The 18,981-nt window shown below is 40.2% G+C and overlaps 2 protein-coding genes across 2 annotated transcripts; both read right to left on the bottom strand.

Annotated features, from left to right (window-relative positions):
- Positions 1-882: 882 nt before the first annotated feature.
- LOC123065601 (ankyrin repeat-containing protein At5g02620) lies at positions 883-11,392 on the bottom strand. The gene is made up of 4 exons (XM_044488879.1): positions 10,856-11,392; positions 5,685-5,901; positions 1,954-2,603; positions 883-1,818 (listed from the first exon to the last, which is right to left on the bottom strand). The coding sequence occupies exons 1-4, from the start codon at positions 11,351-11,353 to the stop codon at positions 1,048-1,050; spliced, it is 2,136 nt and encodes a 711-aa protein (XP_044344814.1). The 5' UTR covers positions 11,354-11,392; the 3' UTR covers positions 883-1,047.
- A 2,692-nt stretch (positions 11,393-14,084) lies between these two features.
- On the bottom strand, positions 14,085-14,914 carry LOC123065502 (agamous-like MADS-box protein AGL61). The gene has a single exon (XM_044488796.1). The coding sequence runs from the start codon at positions 14,815-14,817 to the stop codon at positions 14,242-14,244; it is 576 nt and encodes a 191-aa protein (XP_044344731.1). The 5' UTR covers positions 14,818-14,914; the 3' UTR covers positions 14,085-14,241.
- Positions 14,915-18,981: the final 4,067 nt, after the last annotated feature.

The following is an 18,981-nucleotide window of genomic DNA, read 5'->3' as shown; positions in this document are numbered from 1 at the left end:
CCATAGTCAGGCCCCGGGGACGTAGCCATGATGGTGAACCTCGTTAACAAATCTCGGTGTCACGCTTGTGTGATTGCTTGGTCCTCGGTAGATTGACGGTGCACCTCGGATTTATTCTAACAGTTTCATTCTAGAATATAAATGTTCATAAGGTAATAATGTTTGAGTTTAATTATTTTTTATCCATTCAGATAAACATCACTCTTGGTACATATATAACCATTTCTCTGTTGTGTTATCTCAAACCGAACTGACTCAACAACATTATTCCTATAGCCCTAGGAGCCTCCACTGCACAACCTCCAAGTGACACTGCGGCAGTGTGGTGGCAACGTGGTTTTGTGAGAAAGTTACAAAAAAGGTGAGATTTGAATAAAGTAAAAGGATTGCATGAAAGATTGTTTATTTTTTCATGCAATCTTGCTCTTGGGTGTGTCAAGCAGAAAAAGAGACGCATAATGCAGATGGATGTCTTATCGTCCAAGTGAAAAAAGATGAACAATTTAGCATTTTTCTGTATATTTTTATCCTCTAGAACTTCCAATATTATTAAAACAACCATGTATCCAAGTTGGTATTAATACAAAATATCATTCCTAGATAAAATTTATAGTAGTTGCATATAAATTAGTATAAACTTCAATATCACTTCATTGGGTTTCACACCTACATACAATACAATAAATGCATACCATGCAAATGACATAAAATGTAAGAAATACACACAATTCAAAAATTGTTCAAGTTGAAAGTCTATACTAGCTAGTAGAAGACAGAAAATTACCACGACAGAGCATGAGCAGAAGCTTACATACTGTTGAACAAATTTATCACATGCTTACATACCATGATAAAACAAAATAAACACACATTCTTCTCAGAGTTGAAAACAATTTGTTCTGAAAATGAACATATGGGACGATCAGGAAGGGTGCATAAGTCAACAAAGTTAATTAAGGTGAGTTTGTCTAGCTTGCCGTGGCTTCTTGATAAGCCATTGTGATCAATCCTATTCTTTTTGATAAAGGAAGCATTCTTTGATCAATCTTATAGCCCTTGGGTGGGTGTTCCTGCAGGTGCTGAGGTCTCTTGACGGCCAGTGATGCTTTTGATGGCCAACAGACCGAAGATGACGATGTAGGGCCAGAACACATACACAGTGTTGATTAGGATTCTTGCCGCCAGCTTCATCAGTCGCTTGGGCATTGACCGCCAGTCTTCCCTCCTAACAAGAACTATTGTATCAGTCACAATGGCCCACATGAACCAGAACGCGTCCATTAGTGCAAGGACCGTCATTACGCATGCTGCCATGGCAGTCCCATGGGCCACCGTGGGAGGTAGCATCACGTAGATGGCGAACGCGAAGGCAGCGCAGAAGCTCCTGGCCGCACTGATCAGCAGCGCCAGGGAGAAGGCCACCAGCTTGATCCGCTTCTCTATGTCCACCGTGGCCACCCCAGTGTAGACGAGGCTGAAGGTTGCCAAAGTGGAGCAGATGAAGGCCAGGGTGTTAGAGATGACAAAGGCGTCGAAAGCGTAGAGCCCCGCGAGTGTCGGAGTGCCACCTCTGCCGTTGGGTGGGATCTTGGGATCGGTACTGTTGGGACCGCCTGGCATGGTGAATGTTGCAGCGAACGTCGCAGTCGCTACGAGAACGGAGCCGACACCAACAATCTGTGCGAAGGACGTTATTTTATCAGATTCTTCCTTCTCGTTTAGCTTGGGAACATGTTGATCCAGGAAAAGGTCCCGCCGGCAGAAGCTGTTTTTACCATTTGCTAAGGTCAATGTCACAAGTATTCGACGTCGTGCATGCTGCATGCAAGCAAGAACAAGCAAACACAATAGGAATTCATCATCAATTGTTTTTTCATATAACATGCATTTATCTATCTATTATAAATTTCATATGTAAGGGACAAATCCAAACAGTAGGAGCAAGTTAAGTACCATTCCAAAATAAAATCCAGTTGGAGTAACGTTGCTGAGTGCAATATCCATGGGAGTTTCACCCTCCTTATTTGTCAAATTCAAGCAGACGTGCTTGTTCCCAATGAGGATCTTGAAGATATCCCAGCTCCCGCCACCAACAGCTAGGTGCATGGCAGTGTTCCCGTTGTAGTCCTGTATGTTCATGATGGCCTTATTATCTAACCGGCGAGCCACAAACCACACAATGTTATGCTTCTTCTTCTCCACGGCAATATGAAGGAAGGTCCTTCCTTGGTTGTCTCGTAGCCCGGCGCAGCCAGGGGAATGGCAGAGCAATATGATGATAGGCACCAAGCTTCCCGCCGAGGCAGCCACATGCACCGGATACAAACTATTCCTATCTGGCTGAAATGCGGAATGTGGATTAGCATCCACCAGTAGAAAGGTTGGATGCTCCCTCCACTTATAGAACTTGTATACCCATTTCTTAGGTAAAGTGGTGAGCGACAAGGGAGAGTGTGATTCGAAGCCCTGGTCACCAAAAACGAACAGAAATAACTCCAATGTGGGATCTTGTGCTGACGCAGCAAAGTGTAATGGTGTACTTCCAGAGTTGTCCGCTTGTCTGGCAAGGCTATTGTTCCAGTGAAGCAGCCGTTTTGCTATCCCTGCAGTTATTGGCTTACTGACGTTATGATATTATTCAGATATTAGACAAAGGTAGAAGTAAAAGCCAATGTGTTCTTTGGAAACATATATCCATAGAAAATTCTAAATTTGGAAATCATAACAAAAGTTAAATAAATTACCCTTATGGCATAGAAAAACATTCTCTGAAGAGTAGGGTAAGTTATTATGTGTTAACGTATAAGTACGATTTTATTGGCAGAAAATTCACAAATGTTATTGCCTTTTTCAACTCATGTAGAAAAAGCAATAAAATAGTAATTTCGTCTACAGCTTTATAACAAATTGACAAATTTATATTGATTTGTATGATACAACTCAACAACAACATATTTGACATCAAAATCAAGATATCTCATTAGAATAATCATAATTTATGGGTGGATATATTTATTCTAATGTTGATCAAATGCTATTATACTAGCTATCAGCTTTCCTTTGGGAATACAACTTTCTTTAGAAAACTAAAATTCTAGAAAAATATGATATCCATTTATATTGGGACCTTTTTCGTGCGCACATGGTTAGATGTACTTGCACCGCATATACCACTCCAGTTCTTCAATTAGTACCATTTTATCGCCATGGATACACTCTAATTCTAACTAGAAGATACACTAATGGGAAAGAAACAAACATAAATTAGGAGCCCGATATTTAATCTTATGTATATGTCTTTCCTTAACACACACACATGGGTATATACACAATGATTAGGGGACCCCAATGCATGTTTTATGCAAGTTCACATTAATTGAGACATCTTAGACATTAATAATATAGTCAAAACAATGTGATAAAAAGAGCTTGGTATACATGGTAGGTAATTTACCATATGTGATAAAGGGGTATCTTTATAACTTAGTAAGTACATTTTAATATGTGATAAAGGGATATCTAAAGAATTTCCCAAACAATTTATCGACTTCAAATAAACTCAAACTACATAAAGGGTTATATAGGTAACTTACTAAGTAAGTTTTACATAATCATGGATTTATTCAAATTGTATATCCAGTGCATAAGCTATATAAATCAGTTACCATCTATCTACATATTTAATGTATAATTGTTATATAAAAAAGAGATTTTTAGTAATGACGTTGTAACAATGCTCAAATGGGGTTAAGTTCACCAATCTTATAAATGGTTATTGGGTATAAATTGATTCTCTGATTTGAGATATTAATTAATAAATTAGCAATAAAATGTAAGGAACAGTATAACAAATCTTGATGTTTACATCAATATCCATAGCTAATTATTATAGCCATCAACGGCTGCACCCACATGAGACTGGCTTATTTATTCTCTAAATATCATGTAAAATATTAAATCATTTACATATTTTTTAATGGTAATTTCATATTTATCGTATCTTCTTTGATATTAAATTAAACATAATAACATGAAAGAGATTTAATATATTCACAAAATAGTACTTTTTATATAAATCATGCTGAAATCTGCGACACACATGAAGCACATTCAATATTGTCTCATTTAACCTTTTATTCGGTATGTGGAACAGGCAAGCAAAATCTTAACGGATGGTATGGTGGCTCTCTAATATGTAATTTCCAATTAATAATTGTCTTTGTACCAAATATATAATAATTATAGATTATATAATGAATATAGATTACATTAATTGATTCACCCATGATAACCTCCGGTAAGTTTCATGTAACTTTTGAACACAAAGATTGTTTTGAAGGAAGATCATTTTCTATTATTTTTCATAAGAAAGTATTTATGGAATGAAACATATATAGAGATTCACCAAACATATGAAAATTGCATGATGATATTCATTAGATTCTAATTGATTTGAAAGTGCAATGACACTAGTAGAGTCATCATGTGATACTCCTAAGGTACCTATATGACACTATTAAGTTAATCGTACATTTCTCAGGTGTAATGGATATTGACGATGTTATTAATTATAGTACTACTACAATACCATAATGATACTTCTATGACACTTGTATTACTGCTATGATAGTCTAGTGGAACTTAGAAGTATTATATGACAAATATGTGGAATTGTCATTTAAAATATTATGGTTACAGAAGAAAAAGGAAATTTTACTAATATATACAACTCTGGTGCAACTTAGTTTACACAGGACCCGTATATTTCGAGGTTCAAGTTGGCAATCAGTTTGACCAATGAAATATGGGTTATGTGCTCCAAAAGTTACATCAAGAATCCATATTCAAAACGTATATCTAACCATATTTTTCTGTGTCACACAAATTATCTATTATTTTTGTCAACTTAGTATTCAAAGTTATATCATGAAAGAAAAGGGTGCAATGTGAATAGAGACGTAGGAAATAAATATTGGTCTTGGGTTTTATTACAATAAAGACAATCGTCAAAATAGATCATAAATTCAATATTTAGTTCAATAGAGGTGCAAACTCTAAATTTTGCTGATGAAAACCAACCCTATTACCGTGGAAGGGATGGTGCCATGGAGTGACAATACAAGAGAAAACAACTTGGATAAGAACATGTGGTGGCTATACTCGTTGCAAAAAAAACCGTTTTTGTATATGTATCTAGTTTAATATTTCTTTAGTACTTCCTCCATTCCAAAATATAGTGCGCATAAATTGTTTTGAAAAGTCAAGCTTGACAAACTTATAGGAAAAATATGTACATCTACAATGCCAAATAAATATCATTAGACACATGGTGAAACATATTTATATATTGTATTTATCAGGTATTTTTAATGTTAATATTTTATCTATAAACTTGGTCAAACATTATGAAGTTTGACTATGAAAAAAAACAATCAGAAATACTATATTTTGGAATAGGGAAAGTATTGCATTAGTCCCAAAAATAAAGTATGAATCCTAGAAAAAAGTGGATTTGTGTCATCCCAGCCCTACATATAAATAGAGGAGCCATCACAAAATCCGTTTCAGAAGTATAATATATGATTTCTATCATCCATATTTTAACTCATCTAGCTAGGTATGATGTTGTTCATGTTGGAGTAGAAAATTATATGTAAATTAGTAGTGCATACATACATACACACCTGTGTTGTGCCGAAACCCGTCGAGAGCAGCAGCATGCAAGGCATTTTGCCCCTCGGGGCCAGAGTAAGACAATTTCTTATGACCCCATTCGTACAACCAACTAGCAAGCCAATGTTGGCCCAGCGAGACGGCTAAGAATAGAGGCGAAGTACCATCAAATGCTTCAAGACATACTAGTTGATTATCCACCGCCAGCAAATCTTCGACCATAGTTTTCTGCATGAACACGGGTAAGTCACCAACTTGGAAAATCTGGAGGAGCTTCCATATAGCCGAGTGGCATCTAACATTGATTTCAACATTGAGGTTCATGCAAAGTTTTGGGGCATAATCTGAGAAACCATTTCAACAAGATGGAGAGAAGAATGCAACAATTTTGTCAACTTTTCTCGGCTTTTTCAGGAAACAGAGTGAGAGAGTGGATAATGGACTATTCAATGAATTTGACTTGTATTTTATTTCAATGTGACATTTTGGATGATCTGTGTATTTGAAGCAAAACTCCATTTTTATATGTATTTTAATTCCAAGCAGCAAGACCTTCAAAACAAGATCAATACTGGATATATTGAACTAGTTTGTATTTAATTGTCTTGTCATATTTCAAATCAATTTCATAAACATTAAATTTTGTAGTGATTGTTCAGCAAACCACTACACCTTCAGAATGCTACTGCTTGATAACAATGCGAACACTTTAAGAACCATCGCAGTGGTGCTATTTGTTACATAGTACCACTTAGATTTCTGAATTTATTTTGGAAAAAAATCATTTTTTTGAAAACAAAATCATTATATTTAGAAAAAAGTTCACAAATTTGAAAAAAACTTCATCAATTTTGAAAAAAGTTCATCGGTTTCAAAAAAAAGTTTATCGAATCTGAAAAAAGTTCATCAGTTTTGAAATATAGTTCATCACTTTTTTCAAAAAGTTCATCGATCTTGAAAAAACTTAACTGATTTAAAAAAGAGTTCACCGATTTTAGAAAAAGGTTCATAAAGTGAGAAAAAAATCATTCATTTTGAAAAAAGTTCATCTAATCTGAGGAAAAGTTCATCGATTTGAACAAAGTTCATGATTTTGAAAAAATAGTACTTGTGTTTTGAAAAAAGTTCAAAAATTTGAAAAATAGATCGTGGATTTCAGAAAAGTTCACGATTTTTTAAAAAGGTTAACGAATTTTAAAAAAGAAAATAAAAAAATAAAGAGAAAGAGATAAAGGGAAGAAAACCGCCAAAAACAAAAACCGAAAAATAAAAATAGTGAAAGCACTGCGATGTTTAACTAACAACAAAGCCGTACCTACCTATATTTGTCACAAGTGGTAAAGTGGCACTTTTGGTTAGTGCCGTATGTTGGTTTTCTAGAGATCCCCAGTTCGACGCATATTTTTTGAACCTTGCTACAAGGGCACTCATAGGTGCCGGCGCGCCGACCCAAATTTGGGCAAGTCGCACCGTAGCCCTTCGATCCCGCGCGTGTAAACTGTTCTATCTATTCGTTGCCCACCGTTTCTCTCGGCCTTCACTTCCCCCACTAAGAAAAACATAGTGGCCGCCCCTGTCTTCTCCCACGTCCGGCATCACGTGTTGCCGCCCTCGTCAATTTGCCTCGCCTCCGATACGCGCCGTCGAAGCTCGCCGTCACAATCACAAAAAAGCCCCGTAGCAGCTTTTCATCCCCGTCCCTGCATCCATGGTAGCGCCACCATGGCGTCAGTCACAAATTGTTCCTCACCGGTGCTGCCAACCCCCAGTTGCAGCATTAATGGCGACATGGCGTCGCTCGCAACAAATAATGGCGACATGGTAGTGCCAAAGCCGGTGGTAGCAAAAAATTAGGCCGTTTTCAGCAAAACAAAAAGACGGTGGTAGAAAAATATGTTGGTTCCGCACAAACACCACACGGTTGTAGCAAAAATAGGTACTAGTTCCAGCAAAACAGAAAGGCGATTGTAGCAAAAAAAAAGGCTGGTTCCAGCAAAAATCCAAAGATGGGTGATAGAATGAAAAGACCAGTTTGTAGCAAACAAAGTGGCTGGTTCCATCAAAATCAAAGACCATGGTAGCAAAAATGAATGCTAGTTCCAGCAAGAAAAAATCATGGCGGCTATGGCACCACCATCGTCTCAATTCATAGCAAAATTGAAAGAAGGTTCCAGCAAAAATAGAAGTGGCTCCAGCAAAAGAAACGATGCAGGAAAAAATAATAATGGCGGTCACCGCTGTCGCCGCCCATCACCATCCTCTTCGGTTGAAACAAATCTCCCGGCCAGTCCGCAACACCTCACCTTGTCGGCGTCGCCGGCCATGACCTCCCTCTTGCCTCGCGCGGTAGCGGGTACCTCCCGAAGTAGCAGGTTGGGCCGAAATCGACAGCGATCGCTGGCGAGTGACTTATTTTTTGGAGGTCACAAGCAAGAAGACGAGCATGGATTGAATGGAATGAATGGCTAGGGATGCGTCCAGACGAAAGGACAAGGAAAGACTTTAAGCAGTGAGTGCGTTGGCCTACTGCCACCTTGGATATGACCGGCGGAGTTTCAGCCGGTCGACCGGTTTCAATCGTTTCCCTTCTAGAATAGAAAGGAAGAATGAAAGTGGGCCGGCCCAAGGCAGAGACGGGAGTGTGCGCCAGTTGGCCAGTTTGCCGGTATCCGGCTTGAGCACCGAATAGGATCTGGCGGTTTGGTGGTGCTAAAAAAAACGTGCGTGGTTTTTATGCTACCCGACTCCAACTCAAACTCAGAGGAATTACTCCTAAGTTGTGCTAGGTTCCATGACACGAGTTGAACCAAAGACGTTTTAGACTATTTGGACGCGACACATGACATGTCAAATTATTTGTACGTGATAATATTTGTATGTAATGCTACATTTTTTAATCTCAAAAGTTAATTTCTGATATGGACGATCAAGATACTTTAATCTTTTTGGACAAACATGATGGCTTGTTTGTTTTCTGTTTTAATTATAATTATATAATAGACAAATTTTGTGATCTTTTTTATGATATTTGAAATACATGCACAACTAATGTGGAATGTTACATGTAAGTACAAAGTCGTCTGCAATGATCATGATAAATATTTATGGGAATTTTCGAAAATAAATTGAGTTGAAATTATTTATTAACATGTCCAGTATAGATAGTTAAAAATAGTTTGCTCAAAAAAATATAGTTAAAAATAGGGAGTATAGGATGGGAATCAACCTGACCGGAGAAGTTTTTTAATTTTTTTAGGGACCTGACCGGAGAAAGTTAGAAGGTGCTTTATATGATGGATCTCTTTGCTACATACGCACGTATTTTATATTTATAATCTCAGTATAGGTAGATTGTCATCCTGTTTCAAACCAACCTAAGCCTCAGGATTAATCCTTTTGCTATATAGTATTTCATAATAACGTGCTGAATCAACATATATTGACTTGCTGACATCACAGATTGATCTGTTTTTTTATCTGCACAGATTTATCTGTTGGACTCTTCTTTAGTTGGCTGCCATAGAAAATCTTTACCAATACCAAGCGTAAGCCTATGGGTAACTTTTTTTTTCCTTTTTGCTAATTGCTTTTCTCGGACATGTATTCAATAGAAAGACATGTGGGCTGATTGTACGTGACAATACATATTTCGATGTAACGTAAACATCTTCGAATCTCGACCGTCAATATCCCAAATTAACGGTGGAAACAATTTAATATATGTGGAGGAATATAATGCCTTGTTTGCCTCTTGTGTTTTGTAATTATTAGCAAAAGAGCATGTGCGTTGCAACGGGAGAAAAAACACAACACACACTCGTAACCCAACAACCATCACTCAAGACCACAATAGGTCCATCTCCTTTATTTTAGCGAGGCATCATATTTGTTTTGCCGCTTATCCTCCTTCTCATCCACGCCGGCGATGGCCTCAGTGTTCACATAAAACAAAACATGTTTGAATATGCTTAATCCTAAGGCGTCTCTCTCTCCTCCCTCTCCCTCTCTCTCACTTTCTCTCACTCCCGCGATGAGAAATCTGTTGTTTTCCTCTGGGACGTTTTTCAGTGGTATGCATGTGTTGTTGTTGATGTTTTTTCCCTATATGATTATAGTGGGGTGTTTATTTGCAATCCGGATCGCCGCCGGTACGAAAGAAAAATGGATCGTGCGCTATAAATTCTAAGTTTGCTTCCAAAAAAATTTAAAAAATTAACAAGTGAAATTAACATCATATTCAGATTCCACACATTTTTCTAATCAAATTTCATATATAATATGTTAAAATCGGAGTTACGGTCCAAAAGATACAGATAATTTAGAAAATCATTTGTTTGACTTCAATATCTTCCAAAATAATATTTAAAAATACTTAACAGGTAAAATTAAGCTCATATTCATATTTTACATATTTTTATAATAAAATTTCATATATAACATGTTCAAATTGGAGTTACGGTTTAAAAGATATGGATGATTTAGAAAACATTTGTTTGACTTAAATATGATGCGCGGATGAATTACCTAAAAGGTAATGGGTTTTTTTTAAGTACAATAACGGTTTTATTGGAACTTAAATCCGGACGGCGGGTTGATTTCAAGAAAACACATGGGCTTTTGTGTAAAATACGAAAAAAAAACGATTCCATCTTCCTAAAACAGGAATGCGGATTGAATTCTTCGAAACAGAGGGACTTTTCTGCAAAATGCCATGACGGACGACCAGAAACCCAATTTTTTTTATTGTATACTAGCAAAAGAGCCCGTTCATTGCAACGGGAGAGAAAACATAACACACGCTCTTAACTCAACAACCATCACTCAAGACCATAATAGATTTTTTTTGCGAGATCAGACCATAATAGATTCATCTCCTTTATTTTTGCGAAGCATCATATTTGTGTTGCCATTTATCCTCCTCACCCTCGCCGGTGATGGCCTCCGTGTTCACACAAAACAACAAAAAACGTGTGTTGAATATGGTTAATCCTAAGACGTAAAAATATCATGAGGTTTTCAAAAAATGTAAAATAACGGGTGTGACTTGAATCCAGTCGGCGGGTTGATTTCAAGAAAAGACAGGGACTTTTGTGTAAAATACGAAAATAACTATTTATTTTAACTTAAAACAAAACTACAGGTTGAATTCTCTAAAATAGAGGGATTTTTTATAATATCATACCACGTCCTTTTCATAGCCAGAGCGGATGGCCTCGTGCAACGCCGTCTCCCCACGGTTGTTCTGCATCCTCACCATGGTCTTGGCCATCTCACCATCGTCCTGGCCGTCCCCTTGCGCGAGGCCAATGAGGTGTTTAACCATGCCAGTGTGCCCGGCCCTGGCAGCGCAGTGCAGCGGCGTGTCGCCGTCCCCGTTGCACGCGAGCAACCGGCTACTGTCGCCATCGCAGGCCAAGGCCACGCACCTGCGGTAGCAGACGCCGTCCCCGCCAGCGGCCGCCCGATGGAGCTGGGTGTCCCCCTCGCTCGCGGCGGCAAGGTCGATGACAACGTCGCGATGCCATCCAGCCAGCATGGCGGCGGTCACCGCCGCGTCCTCTGGAGTCTCGTAGTCGCCAGACCGTGCGGCCATGAGCTGCAGGAGAGACCTGAATTTCCTGACCAGATCCTGCGCCGACTCCATGGAAGACCGGTCTCGCCGGTCGTTCTGTAGCTCCATATATTCTACCTAGCTGGTCTATTGATTGATTGTCCTCTCCTCTCCTCTCTGTATATGCAAATGGGAGGTCATGCATGCATGCGTATATATACTACTGTAGTATGGATGTAGTAGGTACAGTATTCCTTGCCCACGGCGCACTGTACGCATCTCTCTCTTTAGTGCCCACTGATCTTTGGCTGCCCGCTGTAAAGAGTGGGATCGTGTTCTTTGCCGATGTCAGGGGAACCCCTGGGAATAATAATGACGCTCACTGCAAGAATTATTCTCCCCATGATCACATGCAACCTGCATGCAGGTCTTTCTTTAGCAGGATCGGACGACCTGTCCTAAGTTCCTAACGTATAGGAGATAAAGCAAACATCATCATGCATGTTGTTTTTTCTTTTCTTTTGTTGGAAGCGAAGTGTGGTTCCTATGTATCAAGGACAAATGCTAAAGTTGAATGTTCAAGCTCAAGCTTCACGTGGAACCGAATTCTCTAAGGCCCTTTCTCTCTAATCCCACCGAGGGCTCATCGTCACCTATTAGTACTACTAGCAAACATGTTTGTGCGTTGCAATGGAAGACAAAAAAATAACCCCTCATACACACACTCGACGACATCAACAAATTCATTGAAATCTTTCACGATGGCACACAACAAACAACATGATAAGTGGTGTTGCGCAAAAAATAAAGGTTGGATGATTTTTTAGTGTACTCAAGGTGTTTCCAAAAATCTTTATGGGCACAATTTCAAACAATATGGAAATCAACAATAAGCCACTTGTTTACATAATTGAGGTAGGAGGCATTTCCGAAATACCACATATAAGGAAGGTATTAATTAATGTTGCACCCTAAATGTAATTTTAGAAATGATTAACATGCAAGATAATAGCATATTTAAAAATCTACATATTTTCTGATGAATTTTCATATATAACATGTCAGAGTTAGAGTTGAGGTTTGAAAGATAAAAACATTTTAAAGAGCATTTGGATCTGCCCGAAAAAAAGAGAAAAGTTAAAAAAAAAGAGTTATTGGGCCCAATGCGGCCCATCACCTATGGATTCCTAGAGAAAGGGGAGTAAAGGAAAAAGGGGAGGTAGCTGAACCCAGCTCTCTTTCCTCCTCCACAAGAAAAGCTCTTCTTCTCCTGTTGGCGTCGTCGCCGGTCCGCCCCATCTCTGATGTCCTCTAGGACATGGAGGTACGGAGGATCTCGGCCCCCGCCGGCGAGAGGGGCCCTATTCTCGTTCTTGTTAGATTCAGCGTCTTGGTTGGGGCTGTGTGGCGGCGGCGGTGTCCCTTAGTAGGAATAATGTCTTCCACGTTCTAACCCCGTCCTGATGGTGTGTCTAGCATCCTTGGATGGCGTGTGGAGGTTTGTCTCCGTCGGATCTCGCAGGATTTGGTCTGTGCTAGTCTTCGGTGGATCTGTTTGGATCCGGTCTTTATTCATTTTCATTTGAGTATTTACATGTTTGATCCTTCTAATCTACGACTTTCATCATTGACGATGGTTGCTACTCTGGTGCGCTGGTCCTACGGGGCCTTAGCACGATGACTTCTCGACTGTCTACTACAACAAGGTTTGCTCGGCTCCCGTGAGGGAGGGACGATGACGGCGACGTGCCTTGGGCTTGCTCCAGTGCTTGTAGTCGTCACTAGGTGGTCCACGGACATGGTTGCAATCTTTATTACCTCTGTTGTTCCTTTTACTGTCATGATTGAAGATGAATAGATTGGAAGTTTCTCGGGAAAAAGACAAATAGTAACTGAGGAGATAGGCCACTTACCTTTTTTTGAACACAGTACAGACGCAAGCGCTCATATAAACGGGCATACACTCACCCCTATGAACGCACACACGCACACCCTACCCCTATGAGGGCCTCGTAGTCGACGGGAACGTCTCCTCCCACTGAAAGCGTATCGCCGAAATTCCTAAAATAAATCCAGGATAAATGCAAGCACCAGGATTTGAACCCTAGTGGGTTGGGGATACCACTGTCCACCTAACCATCTCAACCAGAGATTGGTTCGCTATAGGCCACTTACCTTATATGTGTTGAACGTGATTGTGCATGCATGCAATGTCGTTTGTTGTAAGCTCAGATCCTATTATTTAGCTAGCTCTCCCGCGTCCCCTCTCTTCTCTCAGCTAATGGCTAGATCGTATTAGGAGATTGTTGACCACCCGGGAGGACAGGGGCAAATTCATCTTCGTGGTCGGGAGCCCGACATGAGCACGGTAACCATGACAATGAGCAGTCACACGTCGACCTTTCAGCCTCGCCGCCGGGGTCGCCGGGAGCCCCGGAGCAGTAGTCGGGGTCGGCGGGGACAGCTCCGTAGCAGGCGAGTGCGGTCGGAACCAGCACGTAATCGTGTCTGGAGCAGCGTCAGGCGAGAGTGGCCGTCACCATCGCCTCTCTTGCAAGCCGCTGGCCGTCCATGGTCACCGCGGCTGCTGCTCATGCAAGCTGCCGGGAGCTGGGTGGTCATGAGTATGTACATATATATGGTTCGCCGTGATTTCTTCAGATCGTCCATCGCGACTTCTCCGCTTGACCTATAGTAAGTCGCACGTCATCGGATCTGATTTGGATTTGGAGTCGATTACTCATGAGGTTTCCATATAATTTGGAACTTATTTTGTAGAAACATGGTACAGTTGTCTATCCAAGATGTGAATTTTTATGAAGAAATGACATCCATGACATGACATTATGGGCAAAAAACAAAATCGGACCTTCCATATAAAAAAAACAAAATGCTTCGTGAAGTTAATGGTTGTACTCGATATTGCGAGCATCATACACATAATGCATGCATGCATGCATCCGTACTTTTCGTTTGAGACAAGATCGAAGATGTGGTAAGGTATCGCTAATTAGCCGCTACATGTTCATGTAGGCAGGCGGTGCAGCGGCTAGAGGTAGCTGCAGCGCGTCGACCCGGCGGAGGAGGGTGTCCCTGAGCCGCCGGAGCGCCGTCTCGAACTCTGGCAGCTCCGCTGCCCCGAGAGCCTCGACGTCGGCCTGCCACCACAGCGCAGTTGACCTTGCCGCCATGGCCCGCTCCACGTTCGCCTCGACTTTCTTCATGCGCTTCTTCTCCGCCTCCACACGCGCCTTGGTGTCGTCCAGCTCGCTCCGCAACCCCGCCAGAGCGCCAGCATCGTCATCGTCATCACCATGGTCGTCATCATCTTGGACGTTGCCGTGGTAGCGTCGGAGGACGGCGTCGACGGAGGGGCTGCCGAAGGCGTAGGCGTTGCCGCGCGCGGAGCGTGAAAAGACGACGACGGCGACGTGGACGCCGCAGAGCGCGGAGAGGTCGCCGGCCATGCCGAAGAGCGTGGGGCGGCGCTTGGAGAAGGCCACCTGCCGCTTGGCCGGGTCCTCGATGAGCTTCGTCTCGTTCCTCTTATTCCTCCCCGTCCCTCCCTTCTTCGTCTTCGTCTTCATCGCCATGGATGGTCGGCAGGAAGATGCAGATCCTTAGCTTCGATCGACTGGTTTACGGTGTAGTAGGGGAAAGGTACCCTTGGTACTATCTTATATATGGAGATGCAATTAATACGTATGGATCAATTCTATCCTTGTGGGATTAGCTTCCATATATGATTATCTGAAACGAAGGTTCCAAGAACCTTCCTTCAAATCCTATTGAGGTGTAAACTTTGGAGTTTGGACTGCTAGTTGTACGTGATCCGACCTTTTGTCGAGTGTTTTTTCCAAGGCATTTGGCAAACGGAGCTTTTGTCTAGTGCATTCCAAAACACACTCGGCAAAATTCTTTCTATTTTGCGGGAAAAACATAGGATCAATTCTTTTTGCGGGAATAAACTTAGGATCAATCCATCGCGCAAGCATAAGGAACACCAAAACTAAACCGCCTAGCGATGACTACAAAGACTGAAGTGAGCCGAAGGCGTGCCGCCGTCATCGCCCCTCCCTCATTGAAGTTGGGTAAAACTTATTATACAGACAGTCGCGGAGTGTCGTATTAAGGCCCTACCGGACTAGCGCACCAGAAAAACAACCGTCGTTGATGAAAAGAAACGTTGATCGAAAGGATGCAACATGTAGACACACGAACAAAGACTGTATCTAATGTGATCCATCGAAGACCAATACCAATCGAATCCCACAACATTCATCAGAGACACACGTCCACACATCCTCCGATGACACTGGACGCACCGTTGAGACGGGGGCAAGGCGGCGAGGACCTTAGTCCATCTTCAGGGAGCCGCCTCCGCCGCCACACCTTCTTGAGCGGGACACAAGCCCTAATCAACTTTTAAAAAAACTAAAACCAGAACAGGAACCCTCCCACCGGCAAGGACCGAGGTCCAATGTGCCTCCATGGCCCTAAGGCCACTCGAGATAAGGTGGACCTGTGGCGGCAAAAGTCCCACACTATGCAAATTTGGAGGGTTTTCTAGTGTAACACTCGGCAAAAGAAAAACATTCGGCGGACATTGTTTTCCTATCATTTTTTCATTTATTTTCTTTCATTTGATTTACTTTTTTGGCACTCGACAAACATATCTTTTGCCGAGTGGTTCTGAAAACACAGTCGGCAAAAAATCTTACACTGAGCAAACTTGAGGTTTGTCTAGTGTTACACTTGGCAAAAGAAAAACACTTGGCAGAGATTCCATTTTGTTCTTTTCTTTCTTTCCATTTTTTCTGTTTTTTCACTCTCTTATTTTATTTCATTCTTTATTTTCATTATTTTAATTCATTTTAATTTCTTTTTCCCCTTTTCCTTTTTATTGTTTATTGTTTTTCCCCTGTGTGTAACATGAAAAGGTTGGTAAAAATAAATTGGAAAATCATACTTGCGTTAACGATTCTAATTTTTAGGCTATACCCAAGAAAATAAGGAAGTTCCAAACATGCAAGGTTCCCGTATCCGTTTCCGAACATGGAGTTTACCGTTCTTCCAATTCTAGAAAATGCAAACAGAGACTAAAAACATGGAACATGGTGTCGGGATTATTATATGATCTTTAGAGGTTGTGGTAAAATTTGGGAAGGTTTCACAAAAGTAGTGACATACACTGCTTGGAAACCAGAACATCTCCGAGGAAGAATCATGGTTTCTAGAGGAAAATGGTCGGATTTGAAGGTGACATGTCGGTTGCTTCATGGTTTGACCTTAAATAAAATCTATTGTCAACATACACTCACATGTTCCATGTCATAATTGGGCATTTTTGGGGTCTGTTTGCTATATTTAAGTCATTTAATGTATTTTTAGGCATATACTGAATACAATTCAAATTTCAACTGTAAGTGCATGAAGAAGTTCGAAAATTGGGCCAAAATCATATTTGTTCTCTTTACTTTATGTTTCAGCCTTATCCATGAAAATAAAAGAAAGTCAAAACAATCGGATGCCAAGAGCTGGCCCCGAACATGAAGTTTATCAAAAATAATAATTCTGAAGATGAAACGTAGTCGGAAAAACATGAAACCTGACATGTTGTCATTATATGACATCAATATGCCATGGTAGAAGTTTGATATGGTTTCTCAATAGTTGAGATGTACAATGCTTAGAAATCAGACCATCTATTAGAAAGAACTTAGGTTTTGAGAAAAACGAGTCAAGTTTGAAGCCAAAGGGTTGGTTGCTTCATCGTTTGACCTTGAATCTTCTCTAGGCTCAACATATACCATCAAATGTTTTATGTTACTAGTAAGCGTGCACGTGCAATGCACGTACAACCGTTAGAAGATGTTTCTTTGTTCATCTCCGTTAAGAGGCAATTGTTATATAAAATCAACAAAATTATACTTCTATAAACGAATGATAGATTTCAAGTAGTCGGTGTGTAGTATAAAAAAATCTTTACGACTACGGTCACAAATAGTAAGAATTTCCATTATGTGGAATATTGGATGTTCATTTTTGGTACACAAATATGAGATATGACACAGGATAACATAAAACCATAATTCTCCCAGTCATTGACCCAGCTTATCATTTTTTATGTGCACAGTCAAGATGCTCTCGACATGTTAATCTTTAGTTTATTCTTCACAAAAATATCTCAACACTAAAATTCACAAGCTAAACTTGAGAAGCAACATGCACAATCGTTCTCCAAAGTATCCCCTCTTTCATCTCTTTTATAGTCCAGTCCCGAACATTTCATGTCTAAATGCCAGAAGAAATAGTGTCGGATAAAAACAAGGGTAAACATTGGAAAACTAATTGATTTGATTGTGTTCAAAACAAAACAAAATCCCCGGATTCTAGTTAGTAATGCATAGAACCCTGATTTTCAAGTATACAAGTTTGCATGTAAGAGAAATTTCATGCACACCATGTAAATCCACAAGAAATTATAAATGCTAGTTGGGCAGTTGTCTTACAAGCAACATAAAAATCAAAAGGAATAGATACATGCAGCAAAGCTTGTAGGAGGGCCTCTTCCATCTTGGTCACGTTTTGTAGTGAAGATATGCGAATATTCCATGGCTGCAAGTAGATGAGACATATTATGGGAAAATAAATAAACATGGCATGTTAATAGTTCGATGGAGGAGCAGAGGCTGGAGAGCAATTTTTACGGCGATTATCTATGTACTTAGGAGGAGACCCATCTTCATTGGTCTCAACAATAGCAGGAGAAATTTATCTTGTGTCCCACATGGACCTCCGTTTCTTAGAAATACCAGTCATACCTTTGTTTATTAGTCTGATGAAATAGCAGACGTTAAACAGTTCCAGATAGGGAACTACCTCCCTTCCATCTTATCCCTAAATGTCCATATGATCTTCTCTGAAATAGTGAAAGAATGATACATAGTTGTAATCAACCAAAGCACTATACTTCAAAATATGCACGAGACAAACAGAGATAGCAGCTGTAACTGGAAGGAAGACAGGTTGGGTTACTGTGCAGATAAATCATAACTGCATAGTATGTAAAAGGAATTTGATATGAAGAGTTAGCACAAGAGAAACAAGGTTGTATAACAAATTAGTAGGATCCAAGGTCAGGCAAAAATAAACATGTTTAGTTGGAACGATGCAGAGGACGGAAAAACAATCTTCCATTATCTTAAAAAAAAGTTAAGCATATCAAGTGACCAAGATGAAATTTTGTAACCATGACCGTTGCTGAAATCTCTAGTCATTACAAACTTCACAAATTTCATGCCTACAACAACTCTTTGCCTTACCTTCAGCAATCACAGAAATATATACAGACAATGAAAACATGATTAATGTTTTCTACCTTAGCTAGGTCAGAAGGGACCACTGGGTTAGAAAAGCACGGGGCTTCATCATTCTTCTGCCCTAACTGTGATCATTTTTGTAGATCATGGTCCAGCTCTCTAAAGTCAATTTTGCTATGTCCCTTTTTTTCTTCTTTGATCCTTGGATTGATAATAATCTGGGAAACAAATATATGAGTATTTTGAGTGCATCCTGGGAGCATAGCGGTCAACCGTAGAACATATGATGCATAGAGAAACATCAAAATAGTTGACCTTCATGGTTGATACACAGGTAAGTTTGTACATGTAGAAAATCATCCAGAAATGTCCACCTCATTAGTGAAATCCTGGGAAAAAAATGCACGACATGAGCCATCATGTATCATGAAAATC

This window comes from Triticum aestivum, chromosome 1A, assembly GCF_018294505.1.
Source record: "Triticum aestivum cultivar Chinese Spring chromosome 1A, IWGSC CS RefSeq v2.1, whole genome shotgun sequence".
NCBI lineage: Eukaryota > Viridiplantae > Streptophyta > Magnoliopsida > Poales > Poaceae > Triticum > Triticum aestivum.
The sequence above is the reverse complement of the archived record's forward strand: the minus strand, read 5'-3'. Positions and strand labels throughout refer to the sequence as shown.